The following is a 20391-nucleotide window of genomic DNA, read 5'->3' on the forward strand; positions in this document are numbered from 1 at the left end:
CAATGGTTAGGCATGTGCCTGTGCTTGTAAACATGTTTCTTTCCTTGTCCTTGTGCTTGGAACAGCCTTCTCCAACCTACAAAGCTCTCCTTTGCTATTCACAGTTAAGTTACTTTTTCAATAACAATGCTCTTTCACCACAGTGGTGTTTTTTAACGTCTGTGATTTGCACACTCGTGGAGGAGAGGACATTGTATTGTTCCACATTTACAAGCTGACCCTGTGGGTACCTCATTATGCTTTAAGGGTCAATTCAGTCTTAAGTATGTGAACAAGAACACACATTGGATCAGGCAATTCAAGGGCAAACAGGAGTTACATCGCATCCTGCTTATCCCATACTGCAGTTCTGCAGGATTTAGCAGCCTTATCTAATTCCTGGGAAACTTTCTGTAGGGATGGATAATGCCTTATGTCAGGACTGATGCCAGAGTCAGTGAATATCTGTTATGAAAAATATCTCAGGATAGTGACGGGATCAAATTCCAAGATTTATTAGTTTCAAGCTGTTCCTAGTCCTCATGTCCACAGTCCAGCTCAGCAGACCTTGGACATTTGAGGACAAATTGGACAAGTAACTATTCCAGCTCTGCAAACTCTGTACAAAAATGGTTTTGATCAAGGCTCATGGATGTATTTTATTGTCTCTCACCTCACTCTTTGTTATCAATATTTCTGGAATGTGCATTGCACTGGAAAACTACTGTTAACAGGCATAATATAGTAAAGAAGTCTAGATCAGGACTTAGATATCCTTCAAAAATTCATTCATACATTAGTGAAACTTTACTCATAAATAGCAATTTGCATTTTTACAACTGCCCAATTATTATTCTGGAGAAAACAAGAATTTGTAAGTTTGGATGTTGTTCATAACTGAGACTTTTCTGTTTGTTTGTTTCTGGAAGACTGACTTTTTTTTACAAATGTTTTGGCCTGATATAGGCTGAATACTAGATGTGTTATATTATCTCAGAGATATCAAATTGAGAGAAATACTTTTAAAATCAAAGGTGTTATATATTGAACAATGGCAAAACTCATGAAATATTTACAGCTAAAGCAGTAAGAGGCAAATAGTTATAGACTGTATTAATAGGAAAAGTAGGTTTCATTATACAAAAAGCCAAGGAGTATTTTAAATTAAAGTTGAGAAAAGTGTCATGATTAAATAAGAAGTTTTCCCTCTTATTTGCTATTCATTACATATATTACTATAGTTATGATGGTGAATCTGAAAATAGCTAAGTCATTCAATAATATTGTTCTGCTTAAGATAATTATTTATGAAAATAGGAGAGGACATATACTGTAGCCTTAATTTTAAGAAAGGGTAGCACTTATTCTCTGCAGAATTTATCTAAGCAGCAAAGAAAAACAGTCTGCATTTCTGGAGATTGTAGAGAAACCATTCCTGAATTAATACAAGACCCCTTTGCCTGTATGATACTCAAATCAAGCTTAGTTAGTCCCACCTGGTGTGTCGTTTACTGCTAACTGTAGCTGTCATTACACTGTTTTGATTTTACAATTTGACTCCTTCACAAAAGGAAGAGTAGTATCTACCTGTGGGATCTTCACTAGGGGAAGGTCTTCAAATCCCCTGTGCAATACTATCTGCTTTGGAAGAAGAGTTATCCCTGTTTTATTCATAGCTGAAAGGATACAAAAAGCAGCTAAGAACCAATTTCTCATCATTTCCCTGTGTAGGATATGTTTAAAGGGGCAGATCCCAGCCTGAGGCTTGCCATGTACTGAATCCTCCTCTGAAATAACAGTCTTTCCCTTTACAACGTGATGTGTACTGCTGCAGTTCTTTTCCACCAAACCTATCAAGGAAATTGCTAGTCGTACACCACTTTAGGAAAAACTCAGCCAAAGGTACAGCTTGTTCCTACTCTGCTATAGATACTGTCTGACACTGTCAAGCACTCCTCACTCTCATCTTAGGAAAAAGAATTAAAGAAAAAGAAAAAAGACTGATATAGAGCTTCTTACCTTTCTACTCCACTGAAGCTGCTCAGAAGATTTCAACCAGTTCTAGTGCTTAGAGGAGACCCTTCAGAGCCTTTATAAACATTAGCAGTGTGGGACCAAACCCACTTCCATGAGGTAAACAGGAAATCAAGCACCTAATCAAAGTAGCTCAAGCCCACTTAGATCTGCTTCATTAGGTCCATTGACCTGCAGAGCAGGAAAATAACCTTTAAAAATATATTTACATTAATGGCAATTACACATTAGTATATCACAAAATCAAGAATGAATGTGTATTGTGGACATAATGCATATGGTATTGATCTAAACCTTAATTCCACATAACACCTCCTTCCCCAGCAAAAGTTTTACTAATATCCATCTCTTCTTTTGAGAAGCACAAGTATCATCTTAGAGGGATCCAGTTTGCTTCTTCTCTCTCTTAAAGTTCAAATAACTGTGCTAAAACCAAGAGCTTCGATTGTTATTTTTGTCATCATCAGCATTGAGTCTGGGCAACCTGACTGTGGTCTGCAATCGCCTCATGCAAACCTAGATACTGAAAGCAGTATCTATCCCCCAAAATCTGTAATCTAAGAGGACAAAATTTGGGATGGATAGCAGCAGGCAGGAAGCTATCAGGAAATAGTGAGGCAGCATTGGTTAACGAGATGGAGGGTGGTGGCACAGCAACAGCCTATATGGGATCAAGGATGGCAGCAAAGTTAACCTGAAGCACAGCAACTATTTTTACTCCTGTCCTGAATAAGTGCTTTATTATGGTTCTGTAGCTGCTAGAGGTATGTGTCAGTAAGGTAACTGCTTCATCTTGCCCTTGTACAGCTGGATTTAGGAGAGCAGATGTACCCCAGATGTTAATTACACCATTAAAGTGTAAGGGGTTAAACCCCACTCCCACCAGTTCTGCTGCAATCCTATGCCCGGTAAGATGTTCTCCGTGGTGTCTGACCTGCCCTATCCAACCCAAGTCCTATCTGGGAGGAGCACTGGGCCTACTGCATTTTAATATGTGAGTTCTGGTCAGGGGCTGCTTCAGGGGTGTCTCAGCTACTCCAGGATCCTTGTTGCACCCAGGTCTAATCTGTTGAAGGAACAGAGAAGGATTATTTTTGTGCTATTTTAACACACAAGCTAAGCTCTATTTGCATCTTTCCTGAAGCAGTGCCTGTGGCTGGTTGTGCTGACTTGTAAAACATAGTCCTGTCTGTGGCTTAGTTCCCCTAAGCTGCCTGAACTTTTACAGGAAGTTATCCAAGTTACAACCTTCCCCTCAGGTCTGCCAGCACTTGTTTATGGAGTTCAGCTGAGCTGCTTGGAGCAGTAACCCTACACACCTGGATTTAGGAGGGATATGTGGGCCTATTCTCCTGGACTTGGGCTGGCTTAGCTACATCATGGATTTGTGCGTGAAATAAGTAGACTTCCTTGTTGGGCTGTGCAAGAAGCAGGCCTTAGTGGAAATGCAGTAATAATGGCAAAATTGAAGTGTATCAATGATTTCACTGTGGGAGAGGGTTTCACTGTGCTAGCACAGTGTCCATGACGTAACTTGTCCTGAACAAATGCAGAAATCCAGCATGATTGAGGTACGTGTCTCTGTGTAAAGCTTCCTACTTTGAAATTCCTTCCTGAAACATACTTTTTCTGCCCCCTACCCCCCTGCCGCCCCTTTTTAAAATAAATAGAATCATAGAATATCCTGAGTTGGAAGGGGTCCATGAGAATCATGGAGTCCAGTTCCTAGGTCCTCAAAAGACCACCACCAAAAAATCAGACTATGTATCTGAGAGCATTGTCCAAACACTTCTTGAATTCTGTCAGGCTTGGTGCTGTGACAGCTTCCCTGGGGAAAAACTGAGTAATCTTGTTGAGAAATGCTGCTGTGACACACTATCAGGCATAGGTTTGCTTCAACCATCACCTGTCTTCCTACACCAGGAGTGCACAGAGTGCAGAATGAGCATGCATCCAGCTTACTGCAGCCCTCCTTGGCAGAGCAGAACTCTTGCTACTCTGTAGTTACACAGATCCCTGGCACAACCAGCCTCTTGGGCAAAAAGTCTTGTGTCTCTATTACATTAAGATAAAGGATCAGAAGGATGTTTTTAGGGTAGATTGAGATTTCAGTGCTATTAGGGAGTAATTATTATGTTCACAGGAACTACTTAACATTTACTTTAATCCTCTATTAGTACACAAGCATGCCAGTGTGTTCAAAAGCTTTTCATCCATGCAAAAACGTCATGCCTACTGTACTAAATGATGTACTGTAATAGTTACAAGTAATCAATTCACACTCCTATCACAGTTGCTAATCAATAAAGTGGAGTAGTTTAACCTGGCAGCTTTATTATATGTATTCTAGGTACTTCACTCCTAGCCAACTTGGATATCTTGTGTCTCCAAAGTATAACCTATTTGTTTTCCTCTCATTAACTGCCTCTGTACGATGTGAAGTTAATAGAGTGAAATAAATATCCAGCAACATTAAATGTTGACCCACTGTTCGCAGTTATGGTTATTTCAGGGCATCTGCTCATGATCCAGTTTGGACAGCAGCATCGCTCTAAAGTTTCTCACAATCCTCCAGACAATAAATAAATCAAAACCAACCCAATCAAACAAACAAACAAAACAAAACAAAAAAAAACAGGTACACAGATTCCTATAGACAGCCGGGCACTATCTGCATTTCATTCCATCAGTGTGATATCCACTGATCAATGTGTAAAAGGATGAACCTTTGCCTGCCAGTTCAGCTCTGAAAAGTGCAGGGGCAAGGAGTGAATTGCAGGCATAGAAAAGGGCCACGTGCCCACATTTGCTTTTTTTCCTAACGTAACAGAGGGTCTAATTAAAGATGCAAACCTTGCTCCTCTCTAGCCTTAGCCCATCACAGCTATGATATAATGCTATCCATAGCATTACCTGTGATCTGCTACATTCTCTAATAACAAGTGGTTTCATGAGCTTCAGCTGGATCCTGGCTTGGAACAAAGAGCACTTCAGATTAGGTTTCATCCAGCTGGGGCAGTTGTCTCCCTGCACATTAAGCAAGAGAGATGGTGCTGTCCCATTTCACCATATTCTGCTGCAGAGCACTTAGTGAGTGTGACTTTGTTAGACAGAGTTCTTCTCTTGTCTGTGGCAGACCTGGCTTGGAAAGTTGTTTCAGGAGTTTGGGAGTGTTGGGAAGGTCACATCTGTTCTCCTGAAACACCCCTGCTCTGCTTTGAGACACTGGAACATCTCAAGGGCAACTTTGATTACAAAGTGTTTCAAGTATTAGATGTCCCCATAATCATGGAAAATAGGTCTTGAAGTGACCTTAAGAGGTTATCCATTCACTCCCCTGCTGCCAGATGGGGTCAACTCTGTTTAAGCCATTCTGAATGGGTGAGAGTCTGATCTGTTCCCAAAAGTTTTCAGAAACAGAAATACTGTGAACTTCCCAATAATTTGCTTGCAGAGTTTAGCTGTAAGCTCATATTCAATAGCACAATTTACACCTGTCTTTTCCTAGTGGATATGATGAGTAAGGTTTTCCCTTTCCCTCTGGAGTAGTGCTGTTTAATTGCTGTCTTGTGTGGCACCAGTTAGGGGATCTCTTACGACAGAGAAAGATTTCAGGTGTTGCATGTGACACTTGAAAATAACACTTTCTGCTCCATTTTGTTTGCAAACATTGGGCTGATCTGAGATTCCTGGCTGTATCCAGCTATGATTGATCAGTATTAGCATCTGCCCTACTCCTCAAATCACAGGGACAGAGAGGAAGGGAGGATTTTTAGTTGCTGTTTTCCCTCCACCCTCATCCTCTCACTGAAATCACAGACATTGGAACAGCTTTCAAACTCCGGTCCTCATTCAGGACTGTTTTTGTTCTTAAATTACCTTAGCTGCTGTCAGAGGCACAGAGGCTTGAGGCTTTTTTGGGGGGCTCATTTCTCTCCCTAAGATACCAGCTATGATGTTGTGCAGGGATGTAACTTTTACATGCTTTGGTTTTGCTCATCCTAATCCATCTTGGCAGACCACAAGGTCCTGAATATCAGCTTCTTTGTTCCAAGCCCTTATCCCACAGCACAGATCCATCTTTCCCCTCTCTCCTCCAAGGACTGCTTGGGCTCTCACTGCCTGCTTATAGCCTTGGCCAACATACATGGATCCTTTATATCAGAAGTAGCAAAGACTTCTGCCCGATCCCAGGTGCCAGAATTCTGTCAGGAGACTCATGTTTACCAAAATGCACCATAGAGGCAGCTTCAGCTCTAGCTGAAGGCAGCGAGCATTTGTCTGGTTCCTCATCTCATCTCTGGTGCTTAAAACATCTCATCTCTGGTGCTTAAACCTCTCCAACATCCTCATTTAGCTGCATATGAGACATGAGTAATGTTCTGGTTAGAGTTACAGTGGATCTTTCAAGCAATGAGCATCATTTCATCCTCTCTTCTGGGTTCAAACCTGCCTTCCCTTCCTGGGCTTGCAGGAATAGGTTTTTTTAATTTTTATTCTTTCACAATAGCAAAATACCAGATATATTTTTAAATGCCAGTACTCCCTTTTAACTGAAAAACAAACAAACAAACAAAAAACTAGGGCCTTTTAAAGCTTTTAGTGTTTTCTTTATTAATTCAGCTTACTAGCGTGGCTGTCTCTGATCCTTCATGACTGGTTTTTATTTTTATTTTAATTTTATTTTTATTTTTATTATTATTATTATTTTTTAAACAACAACCCCAAAACAACCAACCAACCAAAACAAACCAAAACAAAAACAAACAAACAAAAACACTCAAAACCGGGAACCACAAAATATAGGAACTATGGACTTCTACATGTCCCCCTCTGCATCTATTTCTCTTTGCTCGAATGCTTACTTTACACACCAGGAACAGGGAGCTACAGCACAGTAACTAGTGTAGCAAAAAGCCCATGTAACATCAGTGCATGACAGATTTATTTGGACCACAAAGCTGTCTCTAGAGAAAAATCCAATGGCTGCACCTTTTACCACTGTGCAGCTGTGCACCGTCATTGTTTCAAATATGTGGAGAGGTGATCTGCACTTGCTATAGCATCAAAACTTGTCCTTTTAGTTCTTTACCTTGTGGCAGCTATTTTAATATTAAACATACTTTGCTCCATCTTTAAGCAAAGGCAGAGCCAGAACTAAGCAACTGGAGAGAGTAGAGCAGTGGAGCTCCAGGAAAGGAGAAGAAATAATCAGTCCTGATAAATCCCAAGTATATACCAGCAGGACGAGAAATTAGACAACACAGTCAATGCCAATGTGCCTGCCCAAGTGGCTGGTTCACTAGCATGAAATTATTTCCACCTTGTGCCTTTGCTAACATCACCTTTCCAGCAGCCCAGCGGTACTGGTGCCCCGGCACAGGTGGTGGTGTATGGCTCAAGGTTTAGATTGTGAAATGACCTATACTTGTGACCCACAACAGAAACTGTTGCTGAAGAGTTACCCACCTCCCAGGATAAACTTGTTTTGGGTCTGAGGTATTACACAAAAATGAAATGGTATTAGTGGCTGAGCCTTTCGTTGCCTTCTGGACTTCAGGGACTTCCAGAAAGTGAAAGTGAAGAGCAGTGAGTGCTGCAGTGCCCTCATTTCTTCAGGGGATTTAAATGGTGACTCGAAATTAAAAGACCCCCAAATTTGTACTCTTGTAGCATACATCTGATATAAATGTATTTCTTTCAAACTGGAGGAAATTTGATACACATGCCTACTGTTACAGAGAGGAAAGTGTTTAATCTGTGCTTTAAAAATGCTGTGAATGTTTGGAGGGGGGTTCAAAAGATCAGCTCTTTCTTGAAATAAGGTCAGGAGGAGTTCAGCAACGGCAGGATTCATCCCCCACAATGCTTTCTGAACTACGTGAGTTTTGTTTATCATTATACCAAGACAAAAACTTTCCTCCACCTTTCTAGCCATCAGTAGGAGAAAAGCCTGCTCCAGCTATCTGTCCAACTGCTCACAGTGATTTTGAGGAAGAAAAAAACCAAACAAATTGACATGTTAGAGAGGTCTGCTATAAAGAAGTGGTGGTATATTCAAAAGTAAAATTAAGGAGGGAAATGAAAAATTAAAAGGATTATTTGAACAAAAAAAATCAGGATTCATTCCAATACGTGTTTTATTTTCCTTGCATTTAGAGTTTACCGCTTAGCCAAAAAAAAAAGACTGCAAAATCAAAACTGAACCAAATCAGTTCCATTGTGGAGAAAAAATACCTATGCAAAGCAAGTTTGTTTTGTTTAAGTTTGAACAATTATCTGAATGTTTGCAAGACCCAATGGAGAATTTAGGTTGCTGAGAGAGATGAGCACCCTGCCCTGAAGTGAACACAGAAGTAGCTAACAACCAGATGTAGAGAGGAGAAGAAAATAGTTTGTTTTTTTTTTTTTTTTTTTTTTTTGTGGTTTTCTTTTTTGTTTTAAAGGGACTCCATCTTTTAGTACCAGAACAAAAGGATTTTTCAGAATGTGAATTGATTTTTTGGAGCCTGAGTTTATTGCAGCATTTGCTCTGTTTTTAACTGAAGCACTAAAATGTGTAGGGAATATCCAGATCTTCAAACAAGTTGCAGGCTTAACCTATTGCATCTTCAGAACTGTTTCTTTTGAGCCTCCCATCTGAATAGCTCTTCCAGAGAGGAGAGGGTGTTTCCCATTGCTCAGCACCTTCCTTGGGGTTGAGGACACTCATGCTCCTGAGCTTTTGCAAAACAACATTTGAATGTCAAGATTGTGTTTCAAATGCACAGAGAATCAGGGGATTATTAATAATCTACCTCAAACCCTAATTTTGTTTTAAATCAAACTAATAGTTTCATAGTAAGTTTGATTCTTATCTAATTTGTCCACTCAAGTTTTAATCAACTGGATCAACTAGATTTTCTTAGATATGAGCTGCTTTTTCCAGTGAAGAATGTTTCCACATAACAAAAGCTGAACAGAAGTTGGTTTAAACTGTGATTCCACTTAAGTAAAAGGAAATGTTTCCAACTGCAACCCTCACACTTCTTATTCTGTTGAATTCTCACATACATTTTATGGACAGGTTTGCTCTATATTCAGATTATTTCTGTTAGCTGAGGTTTGTTTGAAACAGATTCTATGAAAATAAAATTATTTTTTTCCCCTCTGTGACCTATGTGTTTTACTAAAAACTTTCATCCCATAAATATTTCGAAGTAACTAATACATACATTTAAACTTTTGAAAATGAAGGTTTTTCAAAGTTTCCAGGGTTTCCAAGTATATCTTTACTGTTGTTCAAATTAAACATTAGTGATATCACCAGAAATTAAAAACAAAACCAAACAAAACCAAACAACAAAATAACAACAACATTATTTAAAACCAAATAACTGGCAGAAAAAATAACAATATATTCTGTTCTATTTTACCACTAATCTGTCATAAAGGTTATTTCTATTTTAAATATTTTATTCCTCAGATCAACAACAATAACTCACCAGACTGCAGTAATTACACCCTTGCATTTGAAACCCACATTTCATTGAAATCCTAGTTGTATTATTTACCATCCAGTTTTAACCTTGTACCTTAAAAAAAATCCTGAAACTGCAAAGTGGCAACAGTGATTATTTGGACTTACAGATAAATTGTAAAAAATGATTAAGAACATTTCTGCATGACTCAAAGATTTAAATCTTAAAGCAAAAAACAAACAAACAAACAAACAAAAACAAAACAAAACAAAAACAAACAAACAAACAAACAAAAAAAACTATACCCCAAATCCAGCAACTTTTGCCCAAATTAGAATTTATGTATAAAATCATAAGCAGCATTATGTTGATACCGAGTGTGGCTATACAAATGTGAAAATGCTTGTAAATTCGCACAAAGGAATCAAGTACTCTGAGTGATTTTTACAACTGCAAGAAAATCCTGGGGAAGGAAAAAAGGCCACACATGCTTTTAGAAGTGACTGTGCCTGGGTGAAAACTTGCTCAGCTCTTCCCTAGCTTCAGATATCCCACTGGATTTTTGTTGCAGATCCTGGTAGCATTTAAATCTGCAAGAGAAGAAAGGTTTCTCTTTTGAGATGATTTTGCAGAGCTTGTTTTGCCCTATCTCAGCTGGGGCAGGGGTGAATGCAGTTTGGGTTGGAGGGCAGCATTCTCCCTCATCTCTTGCCCAGGGATGAATGCAGCTCTATTACCCCCAAGCAGATCAATGATTTAGTCTCTGCTGTTTGCATTCTCTAAATACCTTGCATCTGGAATGCTCTACCAAGGCGAAGGAGTTTGACTGATAGCCTTCTTTTTTCAAATCTAAATTGAAGATTTCCCTCTTTGTTTCGATTTTTTTTTTTTTTTTTAAAGTTGGTTTCTTTCATTTCATTATTTGAAAGGATTATGTTACATGGGGAAGGTTCTCTGTAAACCAGTAAAAGCAACAACAAAAGTATTCTAGTCAAGATTATAAATAGATCTGAAGCAGATAGTGGATCATTTATTTTAGCTGTATTTGTTTGTGATGTAACTGTGGAAGAAAGTGAATATTCCAGGTTTTCAGTCAGGCATGGCTTGAAGTGCAGTTTCCAAGCTGCATGAAATTTATTTCCAAATTTAATTTCTATATTCTTTTTACCTATGAATTTTGAGCATGGATTATTCATTGGTAGCTTCAGAAGCATGCACATGGACACGGCAGTTCTACAAAAACTCCTCTGGTGAGTTTGGTTTGGTACTTCCAGGAGAGCCAAGTAATGCAGCTGGAAGTATGGGAACCAAATTTCTCCTGGTGAGCAGCACCTACGTGTTTTTAAAGCAAAAATCCCAGCATAGTAGAATGGATCAGATACAGGAGGGAAAGCTAAGGACTCTTTGCTTTAAATTACTATTCCCCAGTTTTGTTATTATTCATTTTACTGAGTTTCCTAACTGGCTGTAGGACAGAGCACAGAAACGTCCTTGGGTATGTGCATCTATTTTTTAAGGTTTACTCAACTTCTGATTCTTGAATAACACCAAATTTATTTACTAACAAATTCTCCACGTGGCTTTTCCCCAGCACTGCCGTGGGTGGCATAAAAATAGTAATAATAAAAAGAAATGGTTAGAAATATAAAACAGCACAGCACATCTGCGTGGTACTGAGAGAACAACCAAAGAACCCGAGCGTGCTGCTAGTGCCGGTCCCCCCCCCCCGCGGCCTGGCCCCTCCGCGCGGCCACCCCGAAAGGCGGCGGGGGCGGGCGCGGGCGCGGTGCCCGCCGCGTGCCCGCGCAGAAGGCGCGGAGCCGCCCGAGATAAGCGCGCACGGAAAGCCCTGAGCCGAGCGTTTCTATCGATACCCCAAAAACTCGTGCGTTCGGAAATCATTTGTCTGTGTTTGTTGTTTCTTTATCGGGGGGACGGGGAGCGCGGGACCTTCGGCCCGGCGGGCAAGGCAGGCAGGAGCGCGTCCTGCTCGGGAGCGTTGCGTTTAATTGCAGGCGCGGAGGGGCCGGCCCGTGCCTCTACTTGCAGCGCGGCGGGAGGGAGGCGCCCTCCCCGCCCGGCAGCATCCCGGGCAGAGCCCCCGGTGCACCGGGTGTCCCCCGCCCGCCCCGTCGGGGGAGGCAGCGAGGCAGGAAGGCGGCCGGGTGGGTGAATGGGGGAGGGGGGTGTACTGCTATTTTCAACCCATCTCAAACCTAAATATAAAAAGTCTCCAGAAAAAAAAGCAGGCGCGGAGGGAAAGAGGCAGGGTCTCGGGAGGGGGGGTGTGTGCTCCACATAGGTCACTTGGCCGACAGGGCGCGCCCCCCGCCCGGCCCGGCCTCGTCCCCGTCGGGGATCGGACCTTCTCCATCGTGGGGCCCTTTTGTGCCGGGAGGAGCTCCCCTCCCGCCCCCCCCCCGAAGGCTTCCGCAGGGCTGCACATGAAGGGCTTAAAACAATACCGGGGACAATAGCCCCCCCGGGGGGCTCCCCTGTTCACCCGGCCGCGCCGGGCTGCCCCCGGGGGGCGGGAGGGCCATTCTTCCACAACCCCACTCCCCTGGCGCCAAGGGACCGCCCGGCCCCTTTGATGCAGAAGTTTTTTACACCCAGAAAAATCCCATTGAGGCACCGGAGAAGGCGTGGGGGAGGGGCGCGGTGGGGGAGGGGCGCGGTGGGGGCGGGGGGCTGTAGCAGATGGTAAAGTGCCTCCGACGGGACGGGCGGAGTTGGGGGGGACAAGGGGTGGATGCGCTCCTCATTCCTCTAAGGGTGTGTGTGCGTGGAGGTAAATAGCGTAGTATTTAAATTAAAATAAATAATTAAGTGGAGGCTGCCCCCTCCCCCCCGGCCCCTCCCCCCGGGGGCCGGGCCCTCCCGCATCACCACGTGGCTTCCTCCAGCAAACATTTTCACTCATTTTCCAGGTCGGTTTTATTTAGAGGCGGTGCCCGGCTGCTGAGAGGCGTCCGGTGACACTCTAGTGCCACTCCACCGACTTGGGGGCCCCCAGAGCCGACGCCACCGCCTCCCTGCGCTCCGCCACCGCCCGCCGGAGCCGCCCGCCCCGCCGCCCCCTTCCCTGGGATCCCCTCAACAGTCGCCGCACCCCTCTCCAAAGACAAATCCGTCAAACCAACAAATCAAGCCGAACAAACAAAAACAAACAAACAAAACAAAAAAAGATAGAAAAAAAGGAGGGGGCTTAAAAAAAAAAAAAAAAAAAAGGAAAAGGACTCACCGAGCCCCCGCCCCTGCTGTGGGGTGGCAGAGCGCGGCCGGAGTCCGACGGTGCGGACGCACGGTGGAGCCCCCCCGGCAGCCGCGCTCCGAGCCCCGGCGCGCCGCCGCCCGCCCGCCGCCCCCAGCCGCCGCCGCCCCGCCGGCAGCCACCATGAACAAGCTGTACATCGGGAACCTAAACGAGAACGTGACTCCGGCCGACTTGGAGAAAGTCTTCAACGACCACAAAATTTCCTTCACGGGGCAGTTCCTGGTCAAGTCCGGCTATGCCTTTGTGGACTGCCCCGATGAGCAGTGGGCCATGAAAGCCATCGAAACTTTTTCGGGTAAGCGGCGTTCTCTGGCCCTCTCTCCCCTCTCCGCTTTCACCTCCCCGGCGAACTGCGGGCACCCGCGGGGCTCAGCCCCCCGCCTGGGCCTCGCTCCCTGCGCAGCGGGGACTTGGGGGGGGCCTCGAGCCCTCGCGCCCCGTCGGGGCTTGCATCGCGGCGCGGCGGGGGCAGACCCCGCTTTCCCTCCCAGGCGCTAGCGACGAACGGTGTGGGGGTGCGGAGCGGGGACCCCCGCAGACTCCTGCCCCGCGCCGCCCCCCCCGTCTCTGGGGGCGCCCCCCGGGGCAGCCGTGGCGGGGGCAGCGCGGCGCCTGTCCCGGCGGGGCTCGGCCTGGGGGTCCCGTCGCGACACGGGCGGTGGGCTGGGACTTTGGCCATTTTGATTTGAAACTGGGTTTCCTGGGGCATGTGATGCGTGGAATAGCGCGAAGGTCGCCATGCTGCTCGCAGACAGAAAAAAAGCTCCCCGGGAAACAGATAATTTCTAAAATTTTTGAATGTTTCCCCATGCCCGGGGCTCCTCCCGCTAGGCTCTTCCCATCGCTGCTCCCCTCTTCCCCTCCCTACCCAAAAATAAATAAATAAACGAACGGCAAAGAAAACCACCCCATTTTCAAAGAGAAATCCATTTCTGCCGTGGAGTTAACATTTCTAGCCTTTAAATGGGGAGGAAGATTTCTGCCTAGAGGAGTTCTGGAGGGATCAAACATACGGAATTAAATACAGACGAAGATTATTTTCTCAAAATACTATTCTTCATTTTCGTTTGGTCAAAGCAGACCAGTATGAACTAAGGAATTAAATATTCCTAAGGAAGACTGTCCAGACAGCTAACTCACCACTCCCTCCCGCTGCTTCCCATTTGAAGCCAGTCTTGTATTTGATAAAATGCACTTGTGAAGAAATCAGAAAATGTATTTTTGTGTGCTTTGTGGTATTTCAAATTAAATCAAAAGTTTCACGTGATAGAATGTTATCCAAAGCTTTTTGACCCCTTCACCCAGATTATAAAAACCAGACACATTTTGTTTTTAGGGAAAGTGGAGCTTCATGGAAAACAGCTAGAGATTGAACATTCAGTACCTAAAAAGCAAAGGTAATACAGTGTTTTATTTTTTTTTTTTTCTGTTGGGGGGGGGGGGGAGGGGAGGGAATTGTAAGATACAGGAGGCAAAAAAAATATATATTCAAATATGTGCATGTGAAATTAGGTACGGTAGATATTTTACTTTAGGTATGTCCCCAGTGAGATAAGAAGGCAGTTTTGACGATAAGCGTTTGATTTCTTATATTTTTTTAGCATTTGATTTCTTATCTTTTTTTTTTTTTTTTTTAAATAAAACTTTGTGATTAAGATTTTTTTTGTTTGTTTGTTTTAAAAAATGGTTAAACAATTATCCAGCAACTCACCCAAGGTGATGAGTGGCTGAGATGTTTTGGGTTGGGATTTTCAAACTTGTGGCACTGAAAGAATTTCCCAGCATTGCTCTTATCCTCCTCTGCAAAATGGGTGAAGTTTGTTGTTTTCTAACAGAATTGTAAAGTTTTTGTTTGATTGTTTTTCGTTTTAAAGCAAAATTTGCTGGGATCGATGGTGAAGACTTGAAAAGAAAAAATATGGGGTTTATTGCTCTTTGCCATGCTGGGGAGGGATTTAAACCCTGGCAAGTGCAGGGTGCTGGCCTTAGCTTCTGGCTACTGTCAGCTTTTCTTTTTGGGGCTGAAGCTGCATTTCTTCACATTCTCGGTCTACCTGTGAAATGGCTTCACGGGCCGCTGGCCTTGCCTAGTCTAGCCTCTCCATGTTCTTGGCCCTTTGTTGCGTGCTCGGCTCATGTGCAGGATGCCAAGCCTTAGAGCAGCTCTGAAGAGCTCAGAAACTGAGCTGCTGAGGGTGCTCAGAGTTCACGTTTTTGCAGGGGCCCCTCCATGGAGATGCTGCACCCCTCTCTGCTGGGTGAGTTCGTCCCAAACCCCAGTAGTCCACATTGGACCACGCAGCCTGATTCTCCCACGTGATGAGGCAGCTGCTTCAATGCCTGGGCACAGAAGGAGGTGGAAGAGCAAACTCTTCCTCCTGAAACTTGTGGGGCTCCCTCACCACTGAGAAACCCATCTTGGGACCCTATTTTAGGGCCCTGACCCCCTCAGGGGGCTGTGAAACTCTGCACTGATTCCTTCCTTGGAGGGGCCACTCAGTGGAACCACGAGTCCTGGAGGGCTGATCCCAAAGGCAAAAATCCATTTAACAATTTCCTATCCAAGGTTTTTTTTTTTTTGCAGCAAGACTCACCTCGTGGAAGGATGATCGATATTGCTCGTTACAGCACTCAGAGACTTGCTGTGGCTTAAATATCATTGAATGCAGGGGTGTTATTGGAAAGCCAATTACCCTATGAAGGGTAACATAATGACACTCAAAAAAAGGGGGAGGGGGCACACAGAGAGGGTCGCCTTCCCACCCTCCCACCCCCCTCTTCATCTCCTAGTGCTCTCCTAGTGAATAATCAATAGGTTGTGGGGAGTGGAGCAGATTTCAGGGTATTTCCCAGCTCCCTTCTTCCCCCTCTGACTTTTCCTAAGAGCACTCCGGGAGAAATTCAATGGAAATGTAAATATTTCTTTGGTGGCTGTAATTCAAAGAAATACTGGTTGAAACTTTACAATAGGTGGAAGCAAACGGAAGGTTAGTTAGCACGGTTTAATGAGAACCAGGAGAAATGCAATTAATTATATTTTGTTGCTAAATCCCGGGGTGGGGGGGAGTGAGAGGGTGGCTTTTAATTTTATCCCCATAGCCCTTGTCTGTTGCCTTTAAAGATACAGGAGACATTTTTTGCTGTTGACTTTCCTCATGTGCTTTGCTTGAAATAACTTTGTTAGCCGAGATTTGGTTGTTCCTTGCTCAGTGATTGCCTGCTGCAATGGAGCAGTTGCTACAGTTACTTTGTCTTAGTTTTGGGAGGCAAGTTTGTATTTCTGGGTCAGCAAAGGCAACTTTGGCAGCAGCTCCTAGACTTTGCTGGTTGTTTGCCCCCAACTTCGGTGGTGTGTGATGTTATGGTGTATTTTGTTATCCTCCCCCTCTGCTCCTCATTCTGAATGAAGGCTGAAATGATGGGATGGACTGCCTCTGTTTTGAAGTTGGTGGCTTCCGCCCCCCCCTCCCCTTTTTTTTTTTTAAGACTGGATTTTCCAGTTTAAAGGCACATACGATATGGTTAAAGTATGAGCAGTGAGGACAAAATCAGATGTTTTTGGTGTGATCTGAAAAACTGCCCCCCCATCCCCCAACCTGATATTATTTTTTTGAGTGTAAAAATGTGGGAAAACAAGTCATGATCTATGGTATGCTTCCCAGATAATTTATAAAAGAAAAGCTTGTCTTTGTGGTTGTTTCTTTTATTTGAAACTGCAAATACAAATGTTCAGAAAAACTGATCTGGGTACTTTTATAAATAAATGTGTTCAATGAGATTACATATTGTAAGGAAATCATTCTTGCTGGTGTATTTCCTTCATTAAGTTCTCTCCCGTCCTTAACAGTGTTGCAGAAATTAATTTAAAAATAGAGAATTTGTTTATATGGCATTAGAAAGAGTGACTGGTGTGTAACTGCTCCAAAACTTACAGAAGAGTAAACTGATTTATAGCTGTTTAATTACAGTAAATTCTTCAAATAACACTTAGAGCTGGAAATTATCCTAATGATCATAGGAAACCATTTTGAAGAAAAACTTTAAAAGTAGTACTGTAAAGGAGAGCCATTGATGATAAACATGACATTTGATTAAAACCCCTCAGTTTTAAAATTTGTTTAGACTTATTTTAACTATCTTGTTTTGGAGTTATTTTTCTGTAACTTTGCTGATGGAAAAAGTTGGGGAAACCTAAGAATATTTTTTTTAACCTGAAAATTTCTATGTGCTTTATTCCTCAGAAGGTTAAACAATAAGAAGTTTTAAAGTTCAATTTTCCAACTCAAGATTAAAAATCAGTTTGGGGGGCTGGAGCTCCAAAACTGAAAAGACCTCAGTAGATAGCATTAGAAGGAATGAATGAAGGAAGGAAGGAGGAGGGGCAAGGGGGAAAAAAAGTGAATCCATCAAGCAGACATTCCAAATATGAGGAATGTGGAAGTGAGTCGACCAGAGAGAATGAAACCAAGTAATTGGGGGAAAGAGGGAGTTTGGTTGATAACAGGCAGTAGACTTAAAACTAGAAGTTTTTGTGCAAGGTATTTTTATGTAGAGGTCATTCATAAACAACTCTTATTTAGAAGGGTCAGTGAGTTCCTGAGTAGAGGTGGGAATTATTAAATGTTGTTAATGACATGAAGATACAGTGTAGCACATGGCATCAGATAGGGAAATTCTGAAATTGCTGATTTTTAAGTATTTGTTTAAAATTAATGTTTTTGCACTGGAGAAATACTTTGTGTGTGCATAATCATACAATAAATATTTTGTAATGAAATATTTTAATACTTGATAACAGCTACTATGTTTTCTTTGTTTATATTAATCAGAAAATGTGCCTTTTTCCCTCAGATCATTTGGATTCTGTGGACAAAATGAACTGAAAAAAAGTTTGTAGGTAGTTTTTTCATGTAAAATAAAGACTGAATACTGAGACAAAAAAAATCCCCTTAGTCCATTTCTAAGGGCATTCTCTTCCTGTTACAACAGGTGTGCTTTACAAGTTATAGTATCATTACAAAATTAGCAATACCCTTGTACACAGCAGTGTTTGAAAATTGAAACACAGGATGAATGCTTTTTTCTGAGGATGTTTAATGTGATTTGATTTGTTACTACTTTTCTTGATTACCAAAAAGGGTAATAATATTGAGTTTCTCTATTTATTTTGAGTACCCATCTTTGAGTTGAACTCTGCAATACTGAATTTACACTGCTCAGAACTGTGATCATTTTGAAATTAATACATTTTAATATTTTCCAGCTGTAAAAAATAAATAATTTGTCATTCAGTGATATATTAATAATTTGTAAGCAAATTTCATCAATTCAGTTTAAAACTGGGATAATTTGACTAATTTTAACAACTTGGGAGAATGATTGTATTTGACAATTTGCAGTTTGAAGTTAAAGAAATGCCTTTACATGCACTTCCCATTTTCCAAGTTGGACCAGTAACTGGGAAATAAGTACAAGAAACTGCAATATAACAATAAATTTTGTAGCCTCAAGTTTTGAACCAATGGAAGATGGATTTTGTTCTGTTCAGACGCCTGCTTCAGGTGTCTGATTTTTAAATTCAGAAGAAAATAATTAATTTGGTGGCAAAAATAAACTGACTGCTTTGGTGACAATTGCTAGATCTCAATCTGCTTCTCCAGTTTAATCTGCTTCTGTCTTTGTCTTTTAGGTTAAAAAACAAGCAAACAAACCACAGAGATATGGATAAGAGAAGTGGGGTTAAAGTACTCACTTTGAAAATTGAGACCTTTCATAATTAAAAATCTAGAAGGTCTCTTCCCTCTCCCCCAACCCAAGCCCCTAGAAATGTTAATGTTTTCCAAAGTTACCAGTAGGGTTTGGGAGAGTTCAGGAGGCTCAAGAGGCTGCTCAGGATGGCACAAGATTAGCCCAGAAGTATGAAACTCCAGTCTGGGGCAGGAGGAAATGTCTTCAGCGCCTTTTCCTTCTGGAGATGGCATTATTGACTTGAGCACATGCCTTTCCTCTTGTTTGCAAATTTGGTATTTCTGCCTACTTCAATGCAGCCAGAAATGATTTTTCTTGCTTCTCTTAATGATGCTACTGGTTTACAGCTTTCATGGCAGCTATAATACTCTAGAAATGGGGCCATACCTGTATGGCACAGGGAGAAGTGGGAGCTTAAAGCAATTGCACAGAGAAGCACCTGGGGGATGCCAGTGTCTACCCCTTCCCCAAAAGTGAGGAGGACAGCAGATGAGCAGGAGGAAACCCAAATAATTCAGGGGACCTAGAAATGGAGGTTGCAGGTTTCTTTTGAGGAAAAGGCATTTTGTAGAAGTTGCAGAGACATTTCTGGGGTTTTGATTCACCAGAGAGAGCACTTTCAGAAGTTTTAGGTGAAAACTCCCATTTTCAGCATACCTGAAGGCATTTAGTAGGAGCTCAACCTTCACTTCAGCTAAATCACCGAATCCTGAGCAGTGTTAATGCATGCACCCAGCTGCATCTTTCAGTTTGTGTGTGAGGGGTTTCCCAGACACCAAACTGAGCTAAAATAAGGGATGGGGGGTTGGGGGACGGGGAGGAACAGCAGAATTATGAGTGCAAGATCCATCCATCCTCCTCACTGCAAGCTGATGGTGCTGCGCCTTTGTGCACCTTTAAATTCTTATTGTGGCCAGTGTGAAGTATTCAAATGTTGTGGAAGAATCCTTCAGTGAATACCTGCAGATATTTAAAAATGCACTTGCTCAGGGAAGGAAAACAACTAGCATGGGAGAAAAATGCCTCAGAGATGGGGGGAAATGTCCTGCAGCATTCTGCCTCTGCCTGGGATTGCTTTCACCTGCTCCAAGAAGTGTTGCAGAGGCAGTTGTGGGATAGTCCGCTCAGTGGGAAAGTTCTTCACTTTTTTTTTTTTTTTTTTTAAAAAAAAGAAGTTAGAAGCACAGACCTGGGCCAGCAGTATGTTTCTCTCCTCTCCAGTAATCTGTATTTTGTTTTATCCTGACTGCATTCCCAGGTCAACTGGTCATTACCAGCACGTGGGAATTTAGTTCAGAAATCTTTGCTGGACTTTACCTGACAATTGCCAGCTTATCCTAGATGTTGTGGGGTTGGGGGAAATTACAGAGGCCTCCTCTTTTCCTTGTTTCTGTAAGTGGTGCTGCGGGTGTGCATATGCTTCTCTTCTCTGTTGTGTGTTTTGTGTGATGTGCAAGCCATTCTACCTGAGCAGCTTCGAAACCTTTTTATCTGCAGATGGGATGGCTGGGAGAAACACTGAGGTTGGCCTGGGATACCTCCTGGGTTCCTTCCCACTCGAGTCATGCTGTGAACCTAGTGAAGATGTCTCAGACCAAAGCGGGCTGGAGGTTTTATACTGCTTGTGTATTGGTAACGCTCCTGGGAAACTGAAGTGCTTCTCTGTTGGAAAGTTAGTGTCAGGTGCTGTTTTAAGCTGTATTTCTTAAAACCAGAGTATGTATTCTTCTCACTGAATAGCTTACTGAACAGGAGTGGAAACCAATCTGCCATCTTTTTTATGTCCAGTGTCCATAGCACACTCTTGAAGATGCTGGAGAGGTCTTCATGATCCTAAGCATAAGGATTGAAAAGAAAAAATATGCTTTAATTGAAACCTGCTCAGTTTTCTCT

At 42.7% G+C, this 20391-nt stretch overlaps 1 protein-coding gene across 2 annotated transcripts in view; it reads left to right on the plus strand.

Moving 5' to 3' along the window:
- Positions 1-12870: 12870 nt before the first annotated feature.
- The window catches only part of IGF2BP1 (insulin like growth factor 2 mRNA binding protein 1), a gene marked incomplete at both ends in the record, with an annotated part of 29123 nt that continues 21602 nt past the window's right edge, over positions 12871-20391 (plus strand). For both annotated transcript variants that reach the window (XM_082778792.1, XM_082778793.1), the window contains 2 exons: positions 12871-13045; positions 14087-14147. In XM_082778792.1, the coding sequence (XP_082634918.1) occupies positions 12871-13045; positions 14087-14147 (236 nt within the window). The remainder of the gene's footprint in view (positions 13046-14086; positions 14148-20391) is intronic.

The sequence above is a fragment of the Aythya marila genome, assembly GCF_965140915.1.
Source record: "Aythya marila genome assembly, chromosome: 25".
In the NCBI taxonomy this organism is placed as follows: domain Eukaryota; kingdom Metazoa; phylum Chordata; class Aves; order Anseriformes; family Anatidae; genus Aythya; species Aythya marila.